Here is a 21599-nt window from a genome sequence, read left to right as displayed (position 1 = left end):
GGTAAATTGTATTAAATCCCACTCTCTATTGTTTTGAAAACATTATCCATATAAAACCATCATTTACAAAGCATTATGAACTCGCTTACTTTGGATATTGTCTATGATGCATCTGTTGTCAGATACAATAGAGTTGGCTGCTGCATCTTTCAACAAAAGTTTCTTTGCGAAATCTCCATTGTGCTGTGTCTCATTTACCAAACAAAATGCTCCGAACAAACATATAATCCTCTAAAGTGATTTGGTACGCCATTAAAATAAATAATCCACTTGTTTCCAATGCTGGAATCCTTCTGAATCCTTGTACCGAGACGCACACAAACTGTTTAAATGCATGGATTATGTCATAAAATGAACGTGCATTTGTATACTGTATTCAGTGTAGACAGCATCAGTGATTATAATGGGTTATATTTGCTTTTGACGTGACACTCGCATTCAGTGTAGACAAATGTCAGCCGTTAAGTAACTGAATGATAGTGGGCGGGGCCTATGGTGTGGTGATGTATAAGTATTTGTCGATATCTTGCTCTGAAGGCAGGCATATGCAAATGCATTTGCCCATGTGACGTCACACAGATCCCGCAATATCAAAACGAGGTTTTCAAGATGGGCCATAAGTCTCGGGTGTTCTCAGAATGTGTCAGCTCAAAATACCTCACAGATCATTTATTATACCATGTTATAAATACCCATTTTTGAGTGCATGCAATAACGTGTCTTTAAATGCAAATGAGATGCTGCTTCCCGCCCCTTTTCCAGGAAAGAGCTTCCTTCAACAGCTCCTGTCTGTATCAGATACTCTGCCAAATACTAACAAAACATCTGCTTGGTTTTGATTATCATCTATAGCGCGATCACGGACGTTGCAGTTCTTCTTCAACATGAAAGTTTATTATTTGCATGCGTTTTAAAGCTATAACTTCTAATTTATCATTTTCTGAGCGCACACATCTAAAGCACGTGCACAGAAAGCTGGCTATCAGACGGCACTTCTAGTGAGTAGTGGTTAACCGATATTGTTTTTTTTTTTTTTGTTTTTTTTTTGATGGCCGATGCCGATATCTTAGAGAACAGGGTGGCCGATGGCTGATATAAAGCCAATAATATATATACTTTATATTTATTATTTACTTTATGTTTATTATATTTAAATTTCTAAATTAAACAGGCTTTCTTTAGATGGCAACTTCTTGATTCTGTAATCATATTACAGTATTTTTCACAAATAAAGGAATAGTTTGAAAAATTTTTAATAAAAATATGTCTCTGTGTCGAGACAATGGCAGACAGTGTACAACATGCTCAGGGCAGAAACTATGCTACTGTCAGACTCAGCAGTTGTGGGTGGGGATTGAGCAATGTGACGTCACATTGTACAGAAATTGAAAACAGCTTGTTCTGTGAGACTGTTTTATGAAGATTAAAAAAATATATTTTTTTTTATCATTATAGGGTGGTTGTGTACACACACTTCCAACAGACGTTTATGTTCAAACAAGTGAATTTGGCATAATAGGTCCCATTTAAATAAATGCTTTGTTTGTAATGAGGAGGATGTGTTAAGCTATGAAACTTGCAGGATGTGTTAATGGTACAAAGACCTCTTATATATCATAAGATCAAGGCAAATTTGATTTCTCATGTCATGACCCCTTTAAAAATACAACTGTTCATTGTTAGTTCATGTTAGATCAGGTCCATTAAGTAGTATTAACTGATACAACTTTTGATTTTTAATAATGTATTATTTAGTAAATTATGAAATGTTGAAACTATGAATGATCTTGGTGATTTAAAAGTGTTTTTCATTGTTGGTCCATGTTAACTAATGTAAAATATGTATGGTAAAGTATTACCAAAAAGTCTTTCACTTTGATATGTGATAGTTAAACCTAAAGGTGCCATCGAACGTTTTTTACAAGATGTAATATAAGTCTAAGGTGTCCCCTGAATGTGTCTGTGAAGTTTCAGCTCAAAATACCCCATAGATTTTTTTTTAATTAATTTTTTTAACAGGTTAATTAGAAAATGCGCCGATTCATGCTGCGGCCCCTTTAAATCGCGCGCTCTCCGCCCCCTCCTGAGCTCTCGACTCTATCGTTGCATAAACAAAGTTCAAATGGATCTTTACAAAGTGTTCATCATGTTTACATTTGATTCTGAATGAGTTTGAGGCTGTGCTCCGTGGCTAACGGCTAATGCTACACTGTTGGAGAGATTTATAAAGAATGAAGTTGTGTTTATGCATTATACAGACTGCAAGTGTTTAATAATGAAAATAGCGACGGGTCTTGTCTCCGTGAATACAGTAAGAAACGATGGTAATTTTAACCACATTTAACAGTACATTAGCAACATGCTAACGAAACATTTAGAAAGACAATTTACAAATATCACTAAAAATATCATGATATCATGGATCATGTCAGTTATTATTGCTCCATCTGCCATTTTTTCGCTATTGTTCTTGCTTGCTTACCTAGTCTGATGATTCAGCTGTGCACAGATCCAGACGCTAATACTGGCTGCCCTTGTGTAATGCCTCGATCATATGCAAATATTGGGGGCGTACACCCCGACTGTTACGTAACAGTCGGTGTTATGTTGAGATTGGCCTGTTCTTCGGAGGTCTTTTATACAAATGAGATTTATATAAGAAGGAGGAAACAATGGAGTTTGAGACTCACTGTATGTCATTTCCATGTACTGAACTCTTGTTATTCAACTATGCCGAGGTAAATTCAATTTTCAATTCGATGGCACCTTTAAAAGATTAATGATGTTTTTTATTATACCAAGAAGCTAATTTTGTATAAGAGGCATGCAATTGCATGTAAAGTAGCCGTTTGCTTATTTACTTCCTTTGTTAATTTTTGCAGTTTAGACCGAGGAAGTCTTTGAGACAATGAGTAGATGATGTTAAAGAAATCTGTAATGATCTATTGTACAATATGAATCATGCTTGACTCCAAGCCCTCATGACGTCATTAGCCCATTTGCTCTTTTTTTTGTTAACTTTGCTGTTGTACCAGCTCAGACTTGCAGCCAGATATTAATTTGAATAATCTGTGCACGTTTAATAGATCAGATTACTGTGAATACGCAAGATTGTAGACACATCAAAGATAAATTCTGTCGTGGTTTCAGAGTTTCTTTGTTTAACTTCATGCTGTTGTATGCATGGACAGTATGTACTTTCCAGAAAGGTAAAAGTAATCTTTTTTCATGCTGGACTGAGAGTTTTTCAGTTAGACTGCAGATCTGGACAGTAAGTCAGTATGGTGGTTAAGTTTACAGTTGTTTACTGTTGAATCTGTGAACAGAAAAACAAGACCTCAGCTTTCCTGCAGCAGTTGTTTATGTGAGACAGAGGGAACTCTAATAGAACTGAATGACTTTTAGCATAGAATTTTAAAATAGAATATTTGTTGTGAGTGCTTGCACAGATTTTGATTGACAGAACGGTGACGTGTTATCATTTTTGGCTTTGCACTCCACAAATGTCTAGAGAGGCCGAGCAAGATACAAAAAGAAATATTGTTGTAATATTAGACTCAAGTGTTTTAAGCTGCTTATTTAATTTCTTGCTCTAGCATGGCCACAGTTATCAATTTTCTCAAGAGGTTAGATATCAGTGTTTTTTAGAATTTGTATTTGGTATTTGCTGGTCTTGAGTTGTTGTTTTGACAGCATGAGCCGAACAGAACATTTTCCTTAGGAAGTAATACATGGTTGTGTGTATGCACTTATTTTGTTGTACCTGTGTAGGCAGTATGTTTAAAAATGTAACAAATATAGGGAAACATTTAAGGTGTGTCCACAATGACAGTGATTTGCAGCAACCAGAAGTTATTTTCAATGAGAGTTGCCGAATTAATTCAGCTCGTATGGACCACTTCTATAAAACTTTTATGTTTCTTATGCATCTTTATTGAAGTTTGAAAGCTTTAATCACATTTGATTGACAGATTTTTATTTATTTATTTTTTTTGGGTGAATTCTATTTGTAGATGTGTAGAGTGAACTTAATTAACATTGGAAGTCACTGAGAGATCCTCACATGTATATGTTTATGTGTGAGCTGGTGTTTAAGTAACAGCGCTTTCTGCTCTCTTATTGTGTGATTGAGATCACAGGTGCCCTCCTGACCGTCTGAAGGGCTCTCAGTATCTAATAAACACTCTGTGTCCAGTGCACTGTGTTTCCTATTCACAGCCAGCCTGCTTTGTACAGGACTATCAATATTAATGCAGTCGTCTCTACAGAAACCAGCGGAAGCATCAGAGAAGCTCCTCGCTGTCATTCTAACACTGAATAGAGATGCACTTGCATTAAATCTCCAATCAGCATTCAGCTTTATACATGGTCATTAAACACTGAATGACATGAATGCACTATGAATTTTTTTCAGCTTGTTGTTGATCAGTTAATTAAATTCATTGCTTTGATGCATGCAGTTTGTGAGTATATATTTAGGCAGTATATATATATATATATATATATATATATATATATATATATATATATATATATATATATATAATATATTCTGCCTAATGACGCAGTGATTTCACAGAATCATGGGAGGTATTATCTTTGGGACAGGACTCGGGCGTAAATCATGTTCATGGATGAGATTATTAACATTACTGTAGTATGAAGCAGAGCAGGGTGAGTGATGTTGGAGCTGAACGAGGCTGCTGGAGCAATTGCTAATGAGAAATGAGCACGACACACGGCTTGAGCAGCGGAACTTTTATTATGCCACAGTCGCCGCTTCCGCTTATTCTGGTAAAGCATATGTAGGGTAATATTTGGTACATTTGTGTGTTGAAAGTTGTTATGGTGCTACTCTGTGTTCACTCGGCGGCAACTATGAGACACTTGATGCACACTGCAGTAAGCTTCATCGATATCAGGCATGGTAAAACATGGTACTCGTGGTAAATCAAGAAAAAGAGATGTAAACAAACAGACTTACCCTGTTGAGCTATACAAGTTTTCTGATTAGTTTTCTGCCTGTAAATGTATCCAAACAGTTTCTCACCTGTCTAATAAAACACATAATATATTAAAGCATCTTTGGCGTTTCCATGGTTTTTACAAAATAAAAATGGAAACCAAGGGTAAGGCGGATATGATGTCATTGATAGGCAACGCACGGACACGGTCCGTGTCCTGGTTAAAATTGCTTATTTCTTTGGATTTAAACATTCTTGGAAACATTTTGAATAATGTAAGTACAGAATTCAACAAAATATATAACATTGTTCTAGTGATTTTTGGATATTTTAATCCAAAAATCTTACATATTGTGCCTTTAAACTGCAATCAATTTATATTTTAGTAAACAACTTTTTGGCTTCTTTTTTCATTGTTTGAGAAATTCATATGTAGGCACAATTTATATTTGTCTACACTAATTTTAAGCATTTAAGCATAAGTATTAAAGGTGCCCTAGAACTTTTTTTAAAAAGATGTAATATAAGTCTAAGGTGTCCCCTGAATGTGTCTGTGAAGTTTCAGCTCAAAATACCCCATAGATTTTTTTTTTAATTCATTTTTTTAACTGCCTATTTTGGGGCATCATTATAAATGAGCCGATTCAGGGCTACAGGCCCTTTCATTCTCGTGCTCCATGCCCACGGAGCTCGCGCTTGCCTTGAACAGTGCATAAACAAAGTTCACACAGCTAATATAACCCTCAAATCGATCTTTACAAAGTGTTCGTCATGCATGCGGCATGCATGCGGCGGATTATGTGAGTATTGTATACTGTTATATTGTTTACATTTGATTCTGAATGAATTTGAGGCTGTGCTCCGTGGCTAACGGCTAATGCTACACTGTTGGAGAGATTTATAAAGAATGAAGTTGTGTTTATGAATTATACAGACTGCAAGTGTTTAAAAATGAAAATAGCGACGGCTCTTGTCTCCATGAATACAATAAGAAACGATGGTAACTTTAACCACATTTAACAGTACATTAGCAACATGCTAACAAAACATTTAGAAAGACAATTTACAAATATCACTAAAAATATCATGATATCATGGATCATGTCAGTTATTATTGCTCCATCTGCCATTTTTCGCTATTGTTCTTGCTTACCTAGTCTGATGATTCAGCTGTGCACAGATCCAGACGTTCTGCCCTTGTCTAATGCCTTTCATAATGTTGGGAACATGGGCTGGCATATGCAAATATTGGGGCGTACACCCCGACTGTTACGTAACAGTCGGTGTTATGTTGAGATTCGCCTGTTCTTTGGAGGTCTTTTAAAGGGTCATGAAACCCCCCTCTTTCAGCTCAAGTCTAGCTCACAATCTTTTTGAAAAATGCAACTTAAATGGGCGTGGTGGCTGTGAGAGGAGAGGAGAGGAGAGGAGAGGAGAGGAGAGGAGAGGAGAGGAGAGGAGAGGAGAGGAGAGGAGAGGAGAGGAGAGGAGAGGAGAGGGAGGGGGGAAACTCTCATCGCCAGTAGCCCATGCATATCGACTGTCACTAAAAATCAGTGGTAAAACGTGAGGAAATACTACAATTTTTTAAAAAACTGGAAAAGTTAAAATCTAATGAAATACACTGACACTTTATTTTTGTCTTTTCAAGAGTTACTGAATGCCCTGCTACATATATCCTACAGTAATCGTAATTCTATTTAAAACATATTAATGTACATGTGTAATTACAGTCATTATAAAATATATAGTTGTTTATATACACACTATACATGCATATATTTGAAAAAAAAATAACGCTTAAAAAAAAAAACCTTGTGTACATAGCATAGATCTACGCGCCGAACCTGCAACACGCTCAGTCAGTCAGGCTGCGTGTCGACTGGAGCAGAGCAAGCGACCAGAGCATTTTTAGATTCATTCCTATGGAAGTTGAGCGTCACATTTAACTTAAGCGCAGCTCAACTTCCATAGGAATGAACCGAAAACACTCGCGCTTACCCGCTCGCTCCGCGCCAACGGACACGCACCGTCAGTCAGTCAGTCTCTCTCGCTGTTTAGTGCCGTTAACCGTCCTCGTCATTGGAAAGATCCACGTGGTGTCATGAATAATTAAGAGAGTGTCTTCTCATTGGATAAAAAACTCAGTCTCGTTAATAATTATGAAACACCGATGAGTCATCAAAGCACTATCGTGCTCTGCCACGTCACAGCCTGTGACGTGGACAGGATGAATATTTTAAACCCGGAAGACGAAAATAGCGCACTAAAACTAAAATTTAACCATTTCCCCCCTACTATTAAATCTAACAGATGCTAACATTGTCTTCAATGGTGTTCAACACACATACCTCTGTTAAAATCTCAGAAAGTTTTGGTTTAGGGTTTCATGACCCTTTAAACAAATGAGATTTATATAAGAAGGAGGAAACAATGGAGTTTGAGACTCACTGTATGTCATTTCCATGTACTGAACTCTTGTTATTTGACTATGCCAAGATAAATTCAATTTTTCATTCGAGGGCACCTTTAATTTCCAAAGATTTTTAAGATCATGAAGTGTGTTCAGACTGTTGTGTATACAACCACAAAATTAGATCAATATCAAAAAACACCACTTCTGTCGTTCAGCTTTGTTGTTTCCCTCTTGACAGCAACATTCATTCCGACGGTCCAAGTGAAAAGGAAAAAAAAAACACATACAGACCAGAGCTGTATTTGAAGTGCAGTAAAGGCAAAACCACTCAAACATTTTGATAAACACACACCATTAGTGTTGCAAGTGAAGTGGAGTGCTGGTCAATATGGGCCTGCCCCCTCATTAGAGAGTGCGCACTCCTCATCTGCTAGACCTCCACAGATAAAAGGCTTCTCTCTCTCTTTTTCTCCATCAGCTTCTCATTGGTCTGCCTCAGCAATTACCTGCTACACAGCACTGCCAGAGCCCACAGAAACCAGTGCCCTATTAGCCCTCTGTACAACTACAGACATTTTCTATTCCAGCATGTTGTAACTATACAATATACTGTTATCCATTCACTAGCTTTATTTGACTGTCTGTAAGTCTTTGTTTATATACACTGCTCAAGTAAATTAAAGGAACACTTTTTAATCAGAGAATAGCATCAAGTCAGTTAAACTCCTGGGATATTGATCTGGTAAGTTAAATAGCAGAGGGGGTTGTTAATCTGTTTCAGCTATTAACAATGAAATTAACAGCAGGTGCACTAGATGGGCAACATTGAGACAACCCCAAAACAGGAATATTTTTACAGGTGGAGGCCACTGATAATTTTTTTTCCCCCTACTCATCTTTTCTGACTGTTTTTCACTAGTTTTGCATGTCACTACTGGACCCTATAGAGGTTGCACAGGCAGACCAACTCTTCCAGGATGTCACAACAATACGTGCCATTGCCAGAAGGTTTGCTGTGTCTCCCAGCACAGTCTCAAGAACATGGAGGAGATTCCAGGAGACAGGCAGTTACTCTAGGAGAGTTGGACAGGGCCGTAGAAGGTCCTTAACCCATCAGCAGGACCGGTATCTGCTCCTTTGTGCAAGGAGGAACAGGATGAGCATTGCCAGAGCCCTACAAAATGACCTCCAGCAGGCCACTGGTGTGAATGTCTCTGATCAAACAATCAGAAACAGACTTCATGAGGGTGGCCTGAGGGCCCGACGTCCTCTAGTAGACCCTGTGCTCACTGTCCGGCATCGTGGAGCTCGACTGGCATTTGCCATTGAACACCAGAATTGGCAGGTCTGCCACTGGCGCTCTTTGCTTTTCCCAGATGAGAGCAGGTTCACCCTGAGCACGTGACAGATGTTTAAGGGTCTGGAGAAACCATGGAGAACGTTCTGCTGCCTGTAACATCGTTCAGATTGACTGGTTTGGTGGTGGGTCAGTGATGATCTGGGGAGGCATATCCATGGAGGGACGCACGGACCTCTACAGGCTAGACAATGGCACCCTGACTTCCATTAGGTATCGGGATGAAATCCTTGGACCCATTGTCAGACACTACGCTGGTGCAGTGGGTCCTGGGTTCCTCCTGGTGCACGACAATGCCTGGCCTCATGTGGCGAGAGTATGCAGACAGTTCCTGGAGGATGAAGGAATTGATACCATTGAATGGCCCCCACGCTTACCTGACCTAAATCCAGTAGAACACCTCCTTTGCAACCCATAACAAAATGTGGAAAAATGAAGCTCTGTGAATACTTTCCGGATGCACTGTAGATATGTAGCATATTATTTTTCCCCATTGAGATCTGATGTGTTTTCAAAGTGTTCCTTTAATTTTTTTGAGCAGTGTATATGTTTTTGAAAGAAGTCTCTTATGCTGACCGAGGCTGCATTTATTTGATCAAGAATACAGTAAAAATTTGAGAAATATTATTACAAATTAAAATAACGGTTTTCTATTTGAATGTATTTTAAAATGTAATTTATTCCTGTGATGCTAAGCTGAATTTTCAGCAGCCATTACTCCAGTCTTCAGTGTCACATGATGCTTCTAATCATTTTAAATAATTCATCAGTCAACAGTTATGATGCTTAATATTTTTGTGGAAACCATCATATATTTTTTTTCAGGATCCTTTGATGAATAAAAAGTTGGTGGACAGTAACCAACAGTAAGTCCACTTACAGTATCCATCCGTCCATCCACTTACAATATCCATCCATCCATCCATCCACTTGCAGTATCCATCCATCCAATTATCCAATTATCCATCCATTCATCCATCCATCCATCTACTTACTGTATCCATCTATCTACTTACAGTATCCATCCATCCATCCACTTACAGTATCCATCCATCCATCCATCCACTTACAGTATCCATCCATCTGTCCACTTACAATATCCATCCATCCACTTACAGTATCCATCCGTCCACCCACTTACAGTATCCATCCCTACGTCCAATTACAATATCCATCTGTCCATCCATCCGTCCATCCATCCATCCACTTACAGTATCCATCCATCCATCCATCCATCCATCCATCCATCCATCCATCCATCCATCCATCCATCCATCCATCCATCCATCCATCCATCCATCCATCCATCCATCCATCCATTTGTCTGTCCGACTGTCCAACCATCTATCTTTGACACCATGTGCTAGAGCTATACATAAAATGAAAATCCTGGGATCAGGTTCATATATGACACCGACATGCATTTTTTAATGTCATACTTTTCATATTTTTTTACTTGTTTACTTGTCCAATTACATGCCTGATTAGACAGAACATAATCATCTTTGGGGCCGCAGCCAAATGAACTGGAGTTTCTCTCAGGGTTGGCAGAACGACTTGGCTACAAAATATGCTCTAAATCCTAATCTTGCAATCCACCAAACGGAACTGTATTCCATTTTGTTTGTTTTGCCGTGAAACAGGAACAAACGTCAAGAACATTAGTGCCGAAATTGAAATGAATGCAATTTACATTCATTGTGCTGGAGAAATGCTCGCTTTGTGGATGCATTGAGAGCTGCAATCACTTCTGGAGAAAGACGACAAGGGGGGGTGAAGAGACAGCAAAGATAGGGAGAAAGTGAGAGCTAGAGACATATCCTGTCAATAGATCATAGATAATGGGCGGAAAAGTGCCAAATAACAGTAACGTAAAGGAAAAGGAAAAAACACCAGGGAGTGAAGGAGTTAACTTAAAAAAAAAAAAATCTTTTAAAGGGTTAGTTCACCCAAAAATGAAAATGTCATTTATTACTCACCCTCATGTCTTTCTACAGCCGTAAGACCTTCGTTCATAGGATTCGTTCATGAAATCAATATGGCTCAGTGAGGCCTCTATTGAGAGCAAAGCCATTCAAACTGTCAAGGTCCATAAAGGTACTAAAAACATATTTGAAACAGTTCATGTGACTACAGTGGTTCAACCTTAATATTATAAAGCTACAAGAATACTTTTTGTGCGCCAAAAAAATAAAAATAAAATAACGACTTTATTCAACAATGTGTAGTGATGGGCGATTTCAAAACACTGCTTCATGAAGCTTCGAAGCTTTACAAACCTTGTGTTTCGAATTAGTGATTCGGATCTCCTATCAAACGACTAAACTGCTGAAGTCATGTGACTTTGGTGCTCCGATTCAATGATTCGATTCGTAAAGCTCCAAAGCAGTGTTTTGAAATCGGCCCATATAGATACTGTTAAAGTCTTTAAAAAGATACTGTTAAAGTCTTTTTTTTTTGGCACACAAAAAGTGTTCTTGTTCATTTTATAATCTCAAGATAGAATCACTGTACTCACATGAACTGATTTAAATATGTTTTTAGTACCTTTATGGATCTTGAGAGAGGAAATGTCATTCCTGTCAATGCAGGCCTCACTGAGCCATCGGATTTCATCAACAATATCTTAACTTGTGTTCAGAAGATGAACAAAGGTCTTACAGCTGTAAAATGACATGAGGGTGAGTAATAAATTGACATTATTTTCATTTTCAGGTGAACTAACCCTTTAAGACTAGAAGATCAATACCATTCACAATACGAGCATGTAAGGACTTTTTATATAGATACTTTGTGATAAGTGAATCATTTGTCTGTGCGTAAACATGAAGTTTATCGCATGAATGCAGTCGGATGGCCTACAGTTTTACTTAGTAAGGAGAAACAAAGAAAATCTTCTTTGAATCGATTGATCTCCAGCAGATGAAGAGAGGCCTCCTCTGCAAACACTTCTGTCTCCAGAGGTTTCTCCTCAGTCCTAATCAAAGTTGTATGTTTTTTTTTTTTTTTTTTTTTTTTTTTTGTTTTTTTAGCTTTGGGTCTGTTATCTGAAATTGGGTTTATGCTAAAATGGAAAAGTAACTACTGAGCTTTGAACCAAAGAATGCTAAGTGAAAACAAAGACCCAGAGGGCATCTAGAGCAGTGAATGTGAGTGCACTACCTGTTTACTGCCTGGCATTACACTGCTTTCCTGTCTGTGTCAGTCTAATTGTTATTTTTTACATTTGTATGATGATGGTTATTATTATTATTATTATTATTATTATTATTATTATTAATAAATTAACATCATCATTTTTTTAACATTCAAGAAAGGAATTTTATTCTATTTATTACTTTTTTCTTTTTCTTTTCTTGGTCATAGTCATTTAGCAGAATGAGGGATGAGTTCTGTGTGATGGAAAATGTGTCTGACAAAGCTGACCCTCTCAGATGTTGCTCAGAACATGGAATTATACATAATAGCTTTGACCTTTAAACTTCTCAGAAATGATACGAGTGCTTAAATGCAAGTTCCTAAAGCACTGCATTGTTCATACAGTATGTGTCTTTTCTGACACTCTTCATCTTAAAATGGATTGTTTTGTCTAACTTACTTTTCAGTTCTTGATGGCAGAGAAAAGTACCATTTTCTTAAGAATGCGATGTGTTTACCTTGAAGTCTGCAAGTATGTGACTGAAGTTTAAGACATCAGTAGAGTTCTGAAATTCAGAAACGCAAACATTTTTATGTTATTTTGTGTTATTAAGATATTTATTTGCAATATTTGAAAACACGCCTATTTCAAAACACTGCTTCAAAGCTTTACATATCTTTTGTTTTGAATCAATGGTTCGGATCAGTTAAACAAAGCCTCGTTTACTGAAATCACGTGACTTTGGCGCTCCGAACCACTGATTAGAAACAAAAGATTCGTAAAGCTTTGAAGCTTCATGAAGCAGTGTTTTGAAATCGCCCATCACTAGATATTGTTGAAAAGTCTTTTTTCTTTTTTTCTTTTTTTTGCTGCACAAAAAGTATTCTCGTCACTTTATAATATAAAGGTAGAACCACTGTAGTCACATAAACTGTTTTAAAGGTGCCCTAGAATTAAAAATTGAATTTACCTCGGCATAGTTAAATAACAAGAGTTCAGTACATGGAAATGACATACAGTGAGTCTCAAACACCGTTGTTTCCTCCTTCTTATATAAATCTCATTTGTTTAAAAGACCTCCGAAGAACAGACAAATCTCAACATAACACCGACTGTTACGTAACAGTCGGGCTCATTAATATGTACGCCTCCAATATTAGCATATGCCAGCCCATGTTAAAGGCATTACACAAGGGCAGGACGTCTGGATCTGTGCACAGCTGAATCATCAGACTAGGTAAGCAAGCAAGGACAATAGCGAAAAATGGCAGATGGAACAATAATAACTGACGTGATCCATGATTACATGATATTTTTAGTGATATTTGTAAATTGTCTTTCTAAATGTTTCGTTAGCATGTTGCTAATGTACTGTTAAATGTGGTTAAAGTTACCATCGTTTATTACTGTATTCACGGAGACAAGACTGTCATTATTTTCATTTTTTAAACACTTGCAGTCTGTATATTTCATAAACACAACTTCATTCTTTATAAATCTCTCCAACAGTGTAGCATTAGCCGTTAGCCACGGAGCACTATCAAACTCATTCAGAATCAAATGTAAACATCCAAATAAATACCATACTTATGCAATTAGACATGTTGCATGACGAACACTTTGTAAAGATCCATTTTGAGGGTTATATTAGCTGTGTGAACTTTGTTTATGCTGTTTAAGGTAAGCGCGAGCTCCGTGGGCGGGGAGCAGGGGAATTTAAAGGGGCCAGCGCAGCCTGAATCTGCGCATATTTAATGATGCCCCAAAATAGGCAGTTAAAAAAATTAATTAAAAAAATCTATGGAGTATTTTGGATGGATGGATGGATGGATGGATGGATAGATAGAAAGATGTAACAAAAAATTTACTTTTACAATTAAAATATATATATATATTTTGGCTCGGACAAAATAAAGCATTTTTTAGTATAAAATGTAGTTGTATTTTGAATATGAAAATAGTTGGAAGCATATATATATATATATATATATATATATATATATATATATATATATATATATATATATATATATATATATATATATATATATATATATATATATATATATATATATATATATATATATATATATATATATATATATACAGGCCATGGCTCCGCCTTTTAATATAGAATGTAATGTATTTTTATTTAACTGTCTTTTTCTTTTTTAAATTGGTAGTTGGTTAAACTCCCGTTGGCAAGAGCGTCCCCTTATTACCCCCTGCTAAGTCTGCTCGGTTAGCGTAGAGCCCTGAAAGGCCTATATGTGAATAATGAATTGGGAGGCAGGAAGAATAGCCTCCCTCCTGTGTAATTGCTTTTGTGTTTGTCCCAGGGGAGAGCTTTTTTGGGGCTGTTCTTAGCGCTGTCCTCGCTGATCAGCCCCATGTCTCATAATGTCTGCCCCGGAGCTGCATATTTGAGGAGAGACTGTTCCGCCTATCTGCCATACAAACTACTAGCATGTCCATCCCTCCTGTGGTCAGCTGTTTTTGCCTGTCCATCAGAGAAGAGCAGAGTATATAGTATGTAAACAGAAGGGTCAGTTTGGAAAGTCTGTATCCCTACATTGCTTCACACCTGTCAGTTTAGTCATAAGAGAAAGAGCGAGGAGAAGGAAAAAAAAACGCAAACTTGAGTGTGCTTGTTTTAGCCTGGGCCTCTATTTCTGAAGTATCCTTCAGTACCCAATGTTGAGCCTCAGGCTTTGTGACAGGGCACACACTCAGCTAAAAGAAAGAACTTAAGCTGCCCTATGAGTGGCTCTGGCCTTTTTATTTGGCGGACAGCTGTGGAAAGTTGGGTTGTCCTGGTGTGGCTTACTGTCAGAAGGCTGAGCTCTAAATAGTCCTCCGTCCAGTGAGCTTGTGTTAAGCAGTTAAATCAATTTCTGATGTGTAAAGAATTTAATAGTTACTGTCCTAACCTCCCATCATGCACACCGTCTTATAAATCTTCGACTACTACTAACCCAGCTGATGTTATTAACAACCGCAGTCCTTCGTACACATGCATCAAAGGCACCATGCTTGCGTTCGTTCTCCGTGGATGAGTAAAGACGTGACATTTTAATTCCGTTTACAGTAGCTGTTTTTTCTTGCATCTGTGCAGTCGTGTGGTCGCAGTAAAATCAAATCATAACCTAGACATTTTTCGTAGTGCTTTTCTTAGTATTAGCGCTTGAAATGTCTCTGGTGTATTGTCTTATTACGGAACCAATTTGCTTCAAGGTTTGATGGTTTAGCCTCAAGTTAGCTTTTGTTTTGGTATTCTTCCCGAAAAGTGAACAGTGTCTGTTTGCACTTATCAGCATTTGGCCACAAGAAACCCTTGTCTCTTTTGTAAAGTCAGCTTGGTATTTATTGTACCTCTGGGCTATTTTTCCTAATTAGAGTACCTACACCTTGACTCTATTTCTTGGCTCGCAGTACCTTTCAAAAGAGACCAAAACCATACATATACTCCAAATGGTTCAAGAACAGCATGCAATTTTTTTTTTGAGTATGGGGTTAGCTGCACAGTGTTTGTAGTTTATTGTGTGCATGATTAGCATTATTTACACCTACATTACTATATAATAAATTCGGAGTGTCTATTTACACTAAGTGTAAATAGCCTGTCTTGTTGGCGAAGGCTATTTACATTTAACTCCGCCACCAATGTCTGGGATGGCCACACAAGATTAAAAAACGTCCACTCAACGTCTGCAGTGCCGTAAGTCATAGAGGGTATGGCGCGTGGAAGTAGCTTTTAACACGATCGCCCCGAGTTTGAATCTGCCTTTTGCCGAACATGCTTTTCTCCCTTTTCCCATCACAAATCAGTTCGGAAAGGCATTTATTTTCAATAAAAATGAAGAAAATATTTGGTAATTAGGTGGAAATTAGGTGCCTAAACGATTGTTTACAGGGGTCATTGAACTGCATTTTTTATTTTATAATATTTCCCGAGGTGCACTTATGAGAGTTTTACATCAAAAAATAGTTTAATTTAAATTAATAATTTAGAAATAAATGGCCATTTTCTACCTTGATTTTAGCCCTCTGATTTGAGGGGTGTGTCTGCTGTGAAAATTCAATGTAAATGCCCACTGCTTTGATTGGCTAACATCTTTGCATATGAAATTAGTATTATATGTGGAACCCTCTCGAATACTACATTTTTACGGCTGTCGAGATTAACGAATCTTGAAAAGTGTTGCTTATTGCATTATATCTATTCCTATCACATGAAAGGTTACATTGATGAGCATTGTAGCCGGTGACAATCTGTTGATCACGTGAATGTAGTGATCTCATCATTGCAACATGAGTTCTGCACTTTCACGAATGCTTTCACCATAACTAACAATGCAAACATGATGTAAATACAGCAAGTGGTTCATTTTGCATTGTAACAGTGTCACTGATTATAACAGGAGTTTTGGCAAGTGTCAAGGTAAACTCATGCTGTGTGATCGACAGCTTCAGCGTTGTCTTGTCTTCAGAGCCATCTTTATCATTTGGTTTCTGCGTAGACCTGCGTTTGCCTCTCTCATTATTTACCTACTATGTGCGAATCGGTGGGCGGGGCTAAAGAGGCAGTGATGTAGAAGCAGGCGTTGATCTTCTTCTTAAGAGGTGGTGTTTAGCCACACTATTATGTAATAAAGTGGCACATTCCACAACTTGTCGTTTTGGCAGATTGGCTTCAGTATAAGCTGTTTTTAGACTAACGAGAAAGTTTTGAGTTCTGAAACTTACAGGATGTTTTATAGTACCATGACCTCTTACAGTATATGTCAAAAGATCAAGGGAATTTTGATTTCAGTTCATGACCCCTTTAATAATAAAGTATTTATCGGCTAGGGGTAGGTGTAGGTGTAGGGAGGTCTTTATTGTCCCAATAAGGTGGCATCCATTTAAAAATGTTAATAAATATAGTGATTTACTCTCTGTTATTATTGTGTCCTGTTAAAGGGGTCATGAACTGCGTTGTTTTATTGTTTTATAATGTTTCCTGGGGTGCATTTATAATGTTAGTATGCTTTTCACATCCAAAATTGTCATAATTTATAATTAAAAGTCATTTTTCCTACCCTGATTTTAGCCCAGTTTGAACGCTCTGTTTTAAGGGGCGTGTCTGCTGTGAGACTTCAGTGTAAACGCCCACTGCTGTGATTGGCTGACGTCTTTCCATTTGAAATAGAATTGAAGTATTACTCTCTCTTTTAGCGCGTTTTTACTATTACAGCTCTCAAGGTTAACTAATTGTGAAAAGTGTTGCATTACATTTAGATCTATGGCATTATATTTAGGTAGTGGCATGAAAGGTTGCAGAGATGAACATTGTAGCCGATCACATATGTTGAGCAGTGAAAGCATATGAAAGCAGGGATCTCGTCATTGCAACTCAATTTCTGTACACTAACAAATGCTTTCATCTTCACTAACAGTGCAAACGCAATATAACTAAAAGATTTGTTGAATAAAACGGGAGTTTTGCGTGTCAGTCACTGATAAACTCGCGTTACATTAAATACATTAAATAACAGATTATTTTCATCCTACGAAGAGAAACAACGCAAGTTGATGTTTAGTCACAGGTTTGATTTACTGACACACAGACAAAGAACATCTGACAGTACATGAATCATTACATATCAGATCAGGCATTAGAATTACAGTTACTTACATGTTGCATTACTGTCGAGTCCAGGCACTGCATGATAATTTGTAATCCTCAGTGGCATGTTTATTGCTCGGTAGCTCGATCTGGTTTAGCACCATGTAGGCCTATGTTACTTAGGCTACCTATTCTATTGCATGTCATGCGTGAATCGGTGGGCGGGGCTAAACAGGCAGTGATGAAGTAGGCGTTGATCTTCATAAATCCCCACTTTGAAAATCCTGTCGTTTGTTGGGTCTGGTGTCAATTAAAGCTTTTATTGGACTAACGAGGAAGTTTTCAGCTCTAAAACTTACAAGATATTCGTAAAGTATGATGACCTCTTATATGTCAAAAGCTCAAGGAAAATTTGATTTCTCAGTTCATCACCCATTTAATGTACAACAATACTGAGGTGCAAATAGTGTCTGCCATTATTTATAAGTAATAAATAGCATCTAACAACTATTTCTACTTATTGCAAAGAACTGCTACTTTTATATAGCATAAATAGAATATATCACTATTTTCCCTTAGCATAAATAGCATGTCGCTAAGAAAATGCTGCTATTGTCACTTAGTGTAAATAGCATCTGTTGCTAAGAAAATATGCCATTTTCACTTGGTGCAAAGAGCCGCTGCCATAATAAATACCTGAAATGTAGGCTAGCAAGTGATTGTCATATTACTTTTGTATACTTTTACTATACTTTTCACAAGGAGATTTCTTAGTTTGGTTTTGTTAGCTATATTTGCGACTTTTGTACAATTAATAGTTCTGGTACTATGTTGGTTCTCCACTTCATATTTAATGTAAAATCTGTGTCCAAATTCAAAACTAGCTCAGAAACACTGGACTACAACACATTACTGTATCCAATTTTTGCAAAAGTATTCCCTTTTCAGCATTCTCTAAAACAGTTGATAGTAGATTCAGAGAGATGAATTGTTTTGAAATCTTTTTGTGCATGTTTCTTGTGCTTTTACTCAGATCAGAAGGTGGCTTCCCCAACGGACCTCCATTCGCTTGATCAGATTGACCCATTTCCTCAGTGCCTTGATACAGAAAGCTGCAGAGCTGAGAGCACTAAGCAGTTAATCCTTTTATGTAGTGATTTTGACTCCTCACGGGGATGAAATGGAATGTGTATTTGAAGCACTCGTGAATATGCAGAAGGACGGCCGCATTGTTATTTTAACGTCCTCTTCCTTATTTCCTCCTAGGGCAAGCTGTGAATTTTTCTTCATTAAGTATTCAACTGACGGACAGACTATCAATCTCCGTGCTCCTGTATGCTGACTGATTTGATGGGTAGTGACTCCGTTGGCCGGTTAGTTATGTGTAGTCCTGTGCCGTCTCTGGCTGCTCACCAAGATCCCCAGAGGGAGGGCCGCTAGGACATGACCATATTCTCAACTTCTGCTGTTCTGAGCGGGCAGAGATAGAGAGAGGCATGGCTAATCAGGACTGTCTCTCTCTCTCTAGCTGTCTGAGCTGGTAGCACGACACAGTCGGTCTGTCTCTGATTTTGTCCAAATCACGTCCACACAGAGCGATTGACCCTTTTATGCAGCGCACCACATCCTCCCAAGAGTCATCAGGGGACAATGGCGCATGAACGGAGCAGTGGGGGGTGACTTACCTCATGATTACCCCTCGTCTTTAAAGTGGAGAGATGCCTTGTAGTTGAACTTTGAAGTGCAGACTAACTTCAAAAGCAGGATGCGAAAGCAGAGAGATGCGGCCCGGCTGCTGAAAGCAGAATGCATCATCAGGCACATAAAAAATAGCATATAACAGAGAATAATAATGCGCTACATGACACGGTTACTCTTCAAGTAAATTAAACTAATAAAGTCCAAAAAATCAGGCTAAAAGGGACAGGAGAATTCCCTCTACAACAAACTTTTCTTTGGTCCGTTACTCATTTTTGAATTGCAAATATTATTGCGACCCCTCACACATAACAGAAAAAACCTGGAAATGTCTGGGAATTTTAAAATGTTTTTTTCCAGGCCTGGAGTTGTCATTGAAAGTTTTATAGTGAAAATACATTTTCAAGTTTTGCTCTGTCTGTCTGTCATCTATCTATCTGTCTGTATATCTGTCTGACTGTCTGCGTCTGTCTGTCTGACACTGTCGTCTTTCTGTCATCTGTCTGTCTGTTTGTCTGAGATCTGTCTGTCTGTCTGTCTGTCTCTCTATCTGTCTGACTGTCTGCATCTGTCTGTCTGTCTGTCTGACTCTGTCATCTTTCTGTCTGTCTGAGATCTGTCTCTGTCTGTCTGACTATCTGTCTGTCTGTCTGACTGCCTTTCTGTCTGTCATCTATCTATCTGTCTGTATATCTGTCTGACACTCGTCTTTCTGTCATCTGTCTGTCTGTCTGTCTGTCTGAGATCTGTCTGTCTGTCTGTCTGTCTGTCATCTGTCTGACTGTTGTCTGTCGCCTGACTGTCTGTCTGACTGCCTCTCTGTCTGTCATCTATCTTTCTGTCTCATCTATCTGTATGTATTATCTGTCTGACTGTCTGCGTCTGTCTGTCTGACACTCGTCTTTCTGTCATCTGTCTGTCTGTCTGTCTGAGATCTGTATGTCTGACTGTTGTCTGTCTGTCTGTCTGTCATCTGACTGTCTGACTGTTGTCTGTTGTCTGACTGACTGTCTGTCTGACTGCCTTTCTGTCTGTCATCTATCTTTCTGTCTGTCATCTGTCTGTCTGTCTGTCTATCTGTCTGACTGTCTGCGTCTGTCTGTCTGTCTGTCTGTCTGTCTGACTCGGTCATCTTTCTGTCTGTCTGAGATCTGTCTCTGTCTGAGATCTGTCTGTCTGTCTGTCTGTCTGACTGCCTTTCTGTCTGTCATCTATCTTTCTGTCTGTGTCATCTATCTGTCTGACTGTCTGCGTCTGTCTGTCTGTCTGTCATCTATCTATCTATCTATCTATCTATCTATCTATCTATCTATCTATCTATCTATCTGTCTGTCTGTCTGTCTGTCTGTCTATCTATCTATCTAAATTATTTTATTTATTTGTAGGGATTGTTTGTTTTATATATGATGCTTTTTAAATATATATTAATATTCCATGAATAAAATCTGTGCAGTTCATAGAAATTTCTGGGTTCTGGGCTATGTATATGTCCAAAAATGAGAGATGACTATCTCTTAGTAGGCTTTTAATCCGGACTCAGTTCAGACATAAGGACAGCTGGAACAGGCCCATAGTCACTCTAGGACTATAACCAGCTGTGCAGCACCAAACGAAATAAGGCAGTGAGCCAATCAAGTTAGTTTTTCCTTAAAGAGAATGTGTGCACATGGAGGAGCACATGTGTCTCTGTCTTATTGTTGCCACAAGTGGTGGTATATGTGTATACAGAGATTGTGGGGGCATATGGGTTGGATGTTGGAGCAGTAGCTTTAGGTCATAGACCAAGTGTTCAGTGTCCTATTTTAATCCAAACCCCTCACTTTTACTCGCTGCTGCTGCCGGCGCCTGTAAATCCCACCCAAGCGATAGCAAACTTAAATCCACTTAATTTAGCACCTAATCCCCCCCTCCTCCTCCAGAATTTTAGAGATTGAGATTTAAGGATTAGCAGATAAATGGACAGGAAAATGGAGCTTGCACATGTTTTTCAAGCTCAAGTCATAGCACAGCAATCAGTTATTAAAATACTATTGCTGCTGGAATGCACTGAATGACTAGACTTTTTATCCTGCCAAGAAACCGAGGTGATTTCTGGGAACTCTCTTTTGGGAAATTGTTTTGCATCAACTTCCCTTTTATAGCACAGAATATGTTTGGGATTTTGATACCCTGATCTGCTTTACTGCTTAATTGAGTTGACTGCCAATAGGTGATGAAAATCCTTTCAGAAGTTTTGACCAATGCCTGTGTGAATCTACACCGTGGTTGTACAATTTGTCACTCATTTTGATTTGCTTGAAATGGGTTTAACCTTCATGCCACACATCCATCCAAAGATTCAACCATGTTATTTAATATAAACAACTCTGAAAGAGGCTACATTCTATGGAAACTTGTTTCTGCCAGAGAATATAAAA

At 38.1% G+C, this 21599-nt stretch overlaps 1 protein-coding gene across 5 annotated transcripts in view; it reads left to right on the top strand.

Annotated features, from left to right (window-relative positions):
• adck1 (aarF domain containing kinase 1) overlaps positions 1-21599 on the top strand; it is a 189502-nt gene that overhangs the window by 153188 nt on the left and 14715 nt on the right. Inside the window, exon 10 of one of the 5 annotated variants that reach the window (XR_007184902.1) lies at positions 9563-9603. The exons of 3 other annotated variants lie outside the window; for them this stretch is intronic. Coding sequence is in view for 1 of the 2 variants with exons in the window: in XM_048190784.1 (XP_048046741.1) it covers positions 7859-7933 (75 nt within the window). In the remaining variant the exon portion in view is untranslated. Of the gene's footprint in view, positions 1-7858; positions 8056-9562; positions 9604-21599 lie in introns of those variants that run through there. One more of the 5 variants, XM_048190784.1, reaches the window with a different exon arrangement.

Source organism: Megalobrama amblycephala, linkage group LG5 (assembly GCF_018812025.1).
Source record: "Megalobrama amblycephala isolate DHTTF-2021 linkage group LG5, ASM1881202v1, whole genome shotgun sequence".
NCBI lineage: Eukaryota > Metazoa > Chordata > Actinopteri > Cypriniformes > Xenocyprididae > Megalobrama > Megalobrama amblycephala.
Note: the sequence above shows the minus strand (reverse complement) of the source record. Positions and strands in the feature narration are given on the sequence as shown.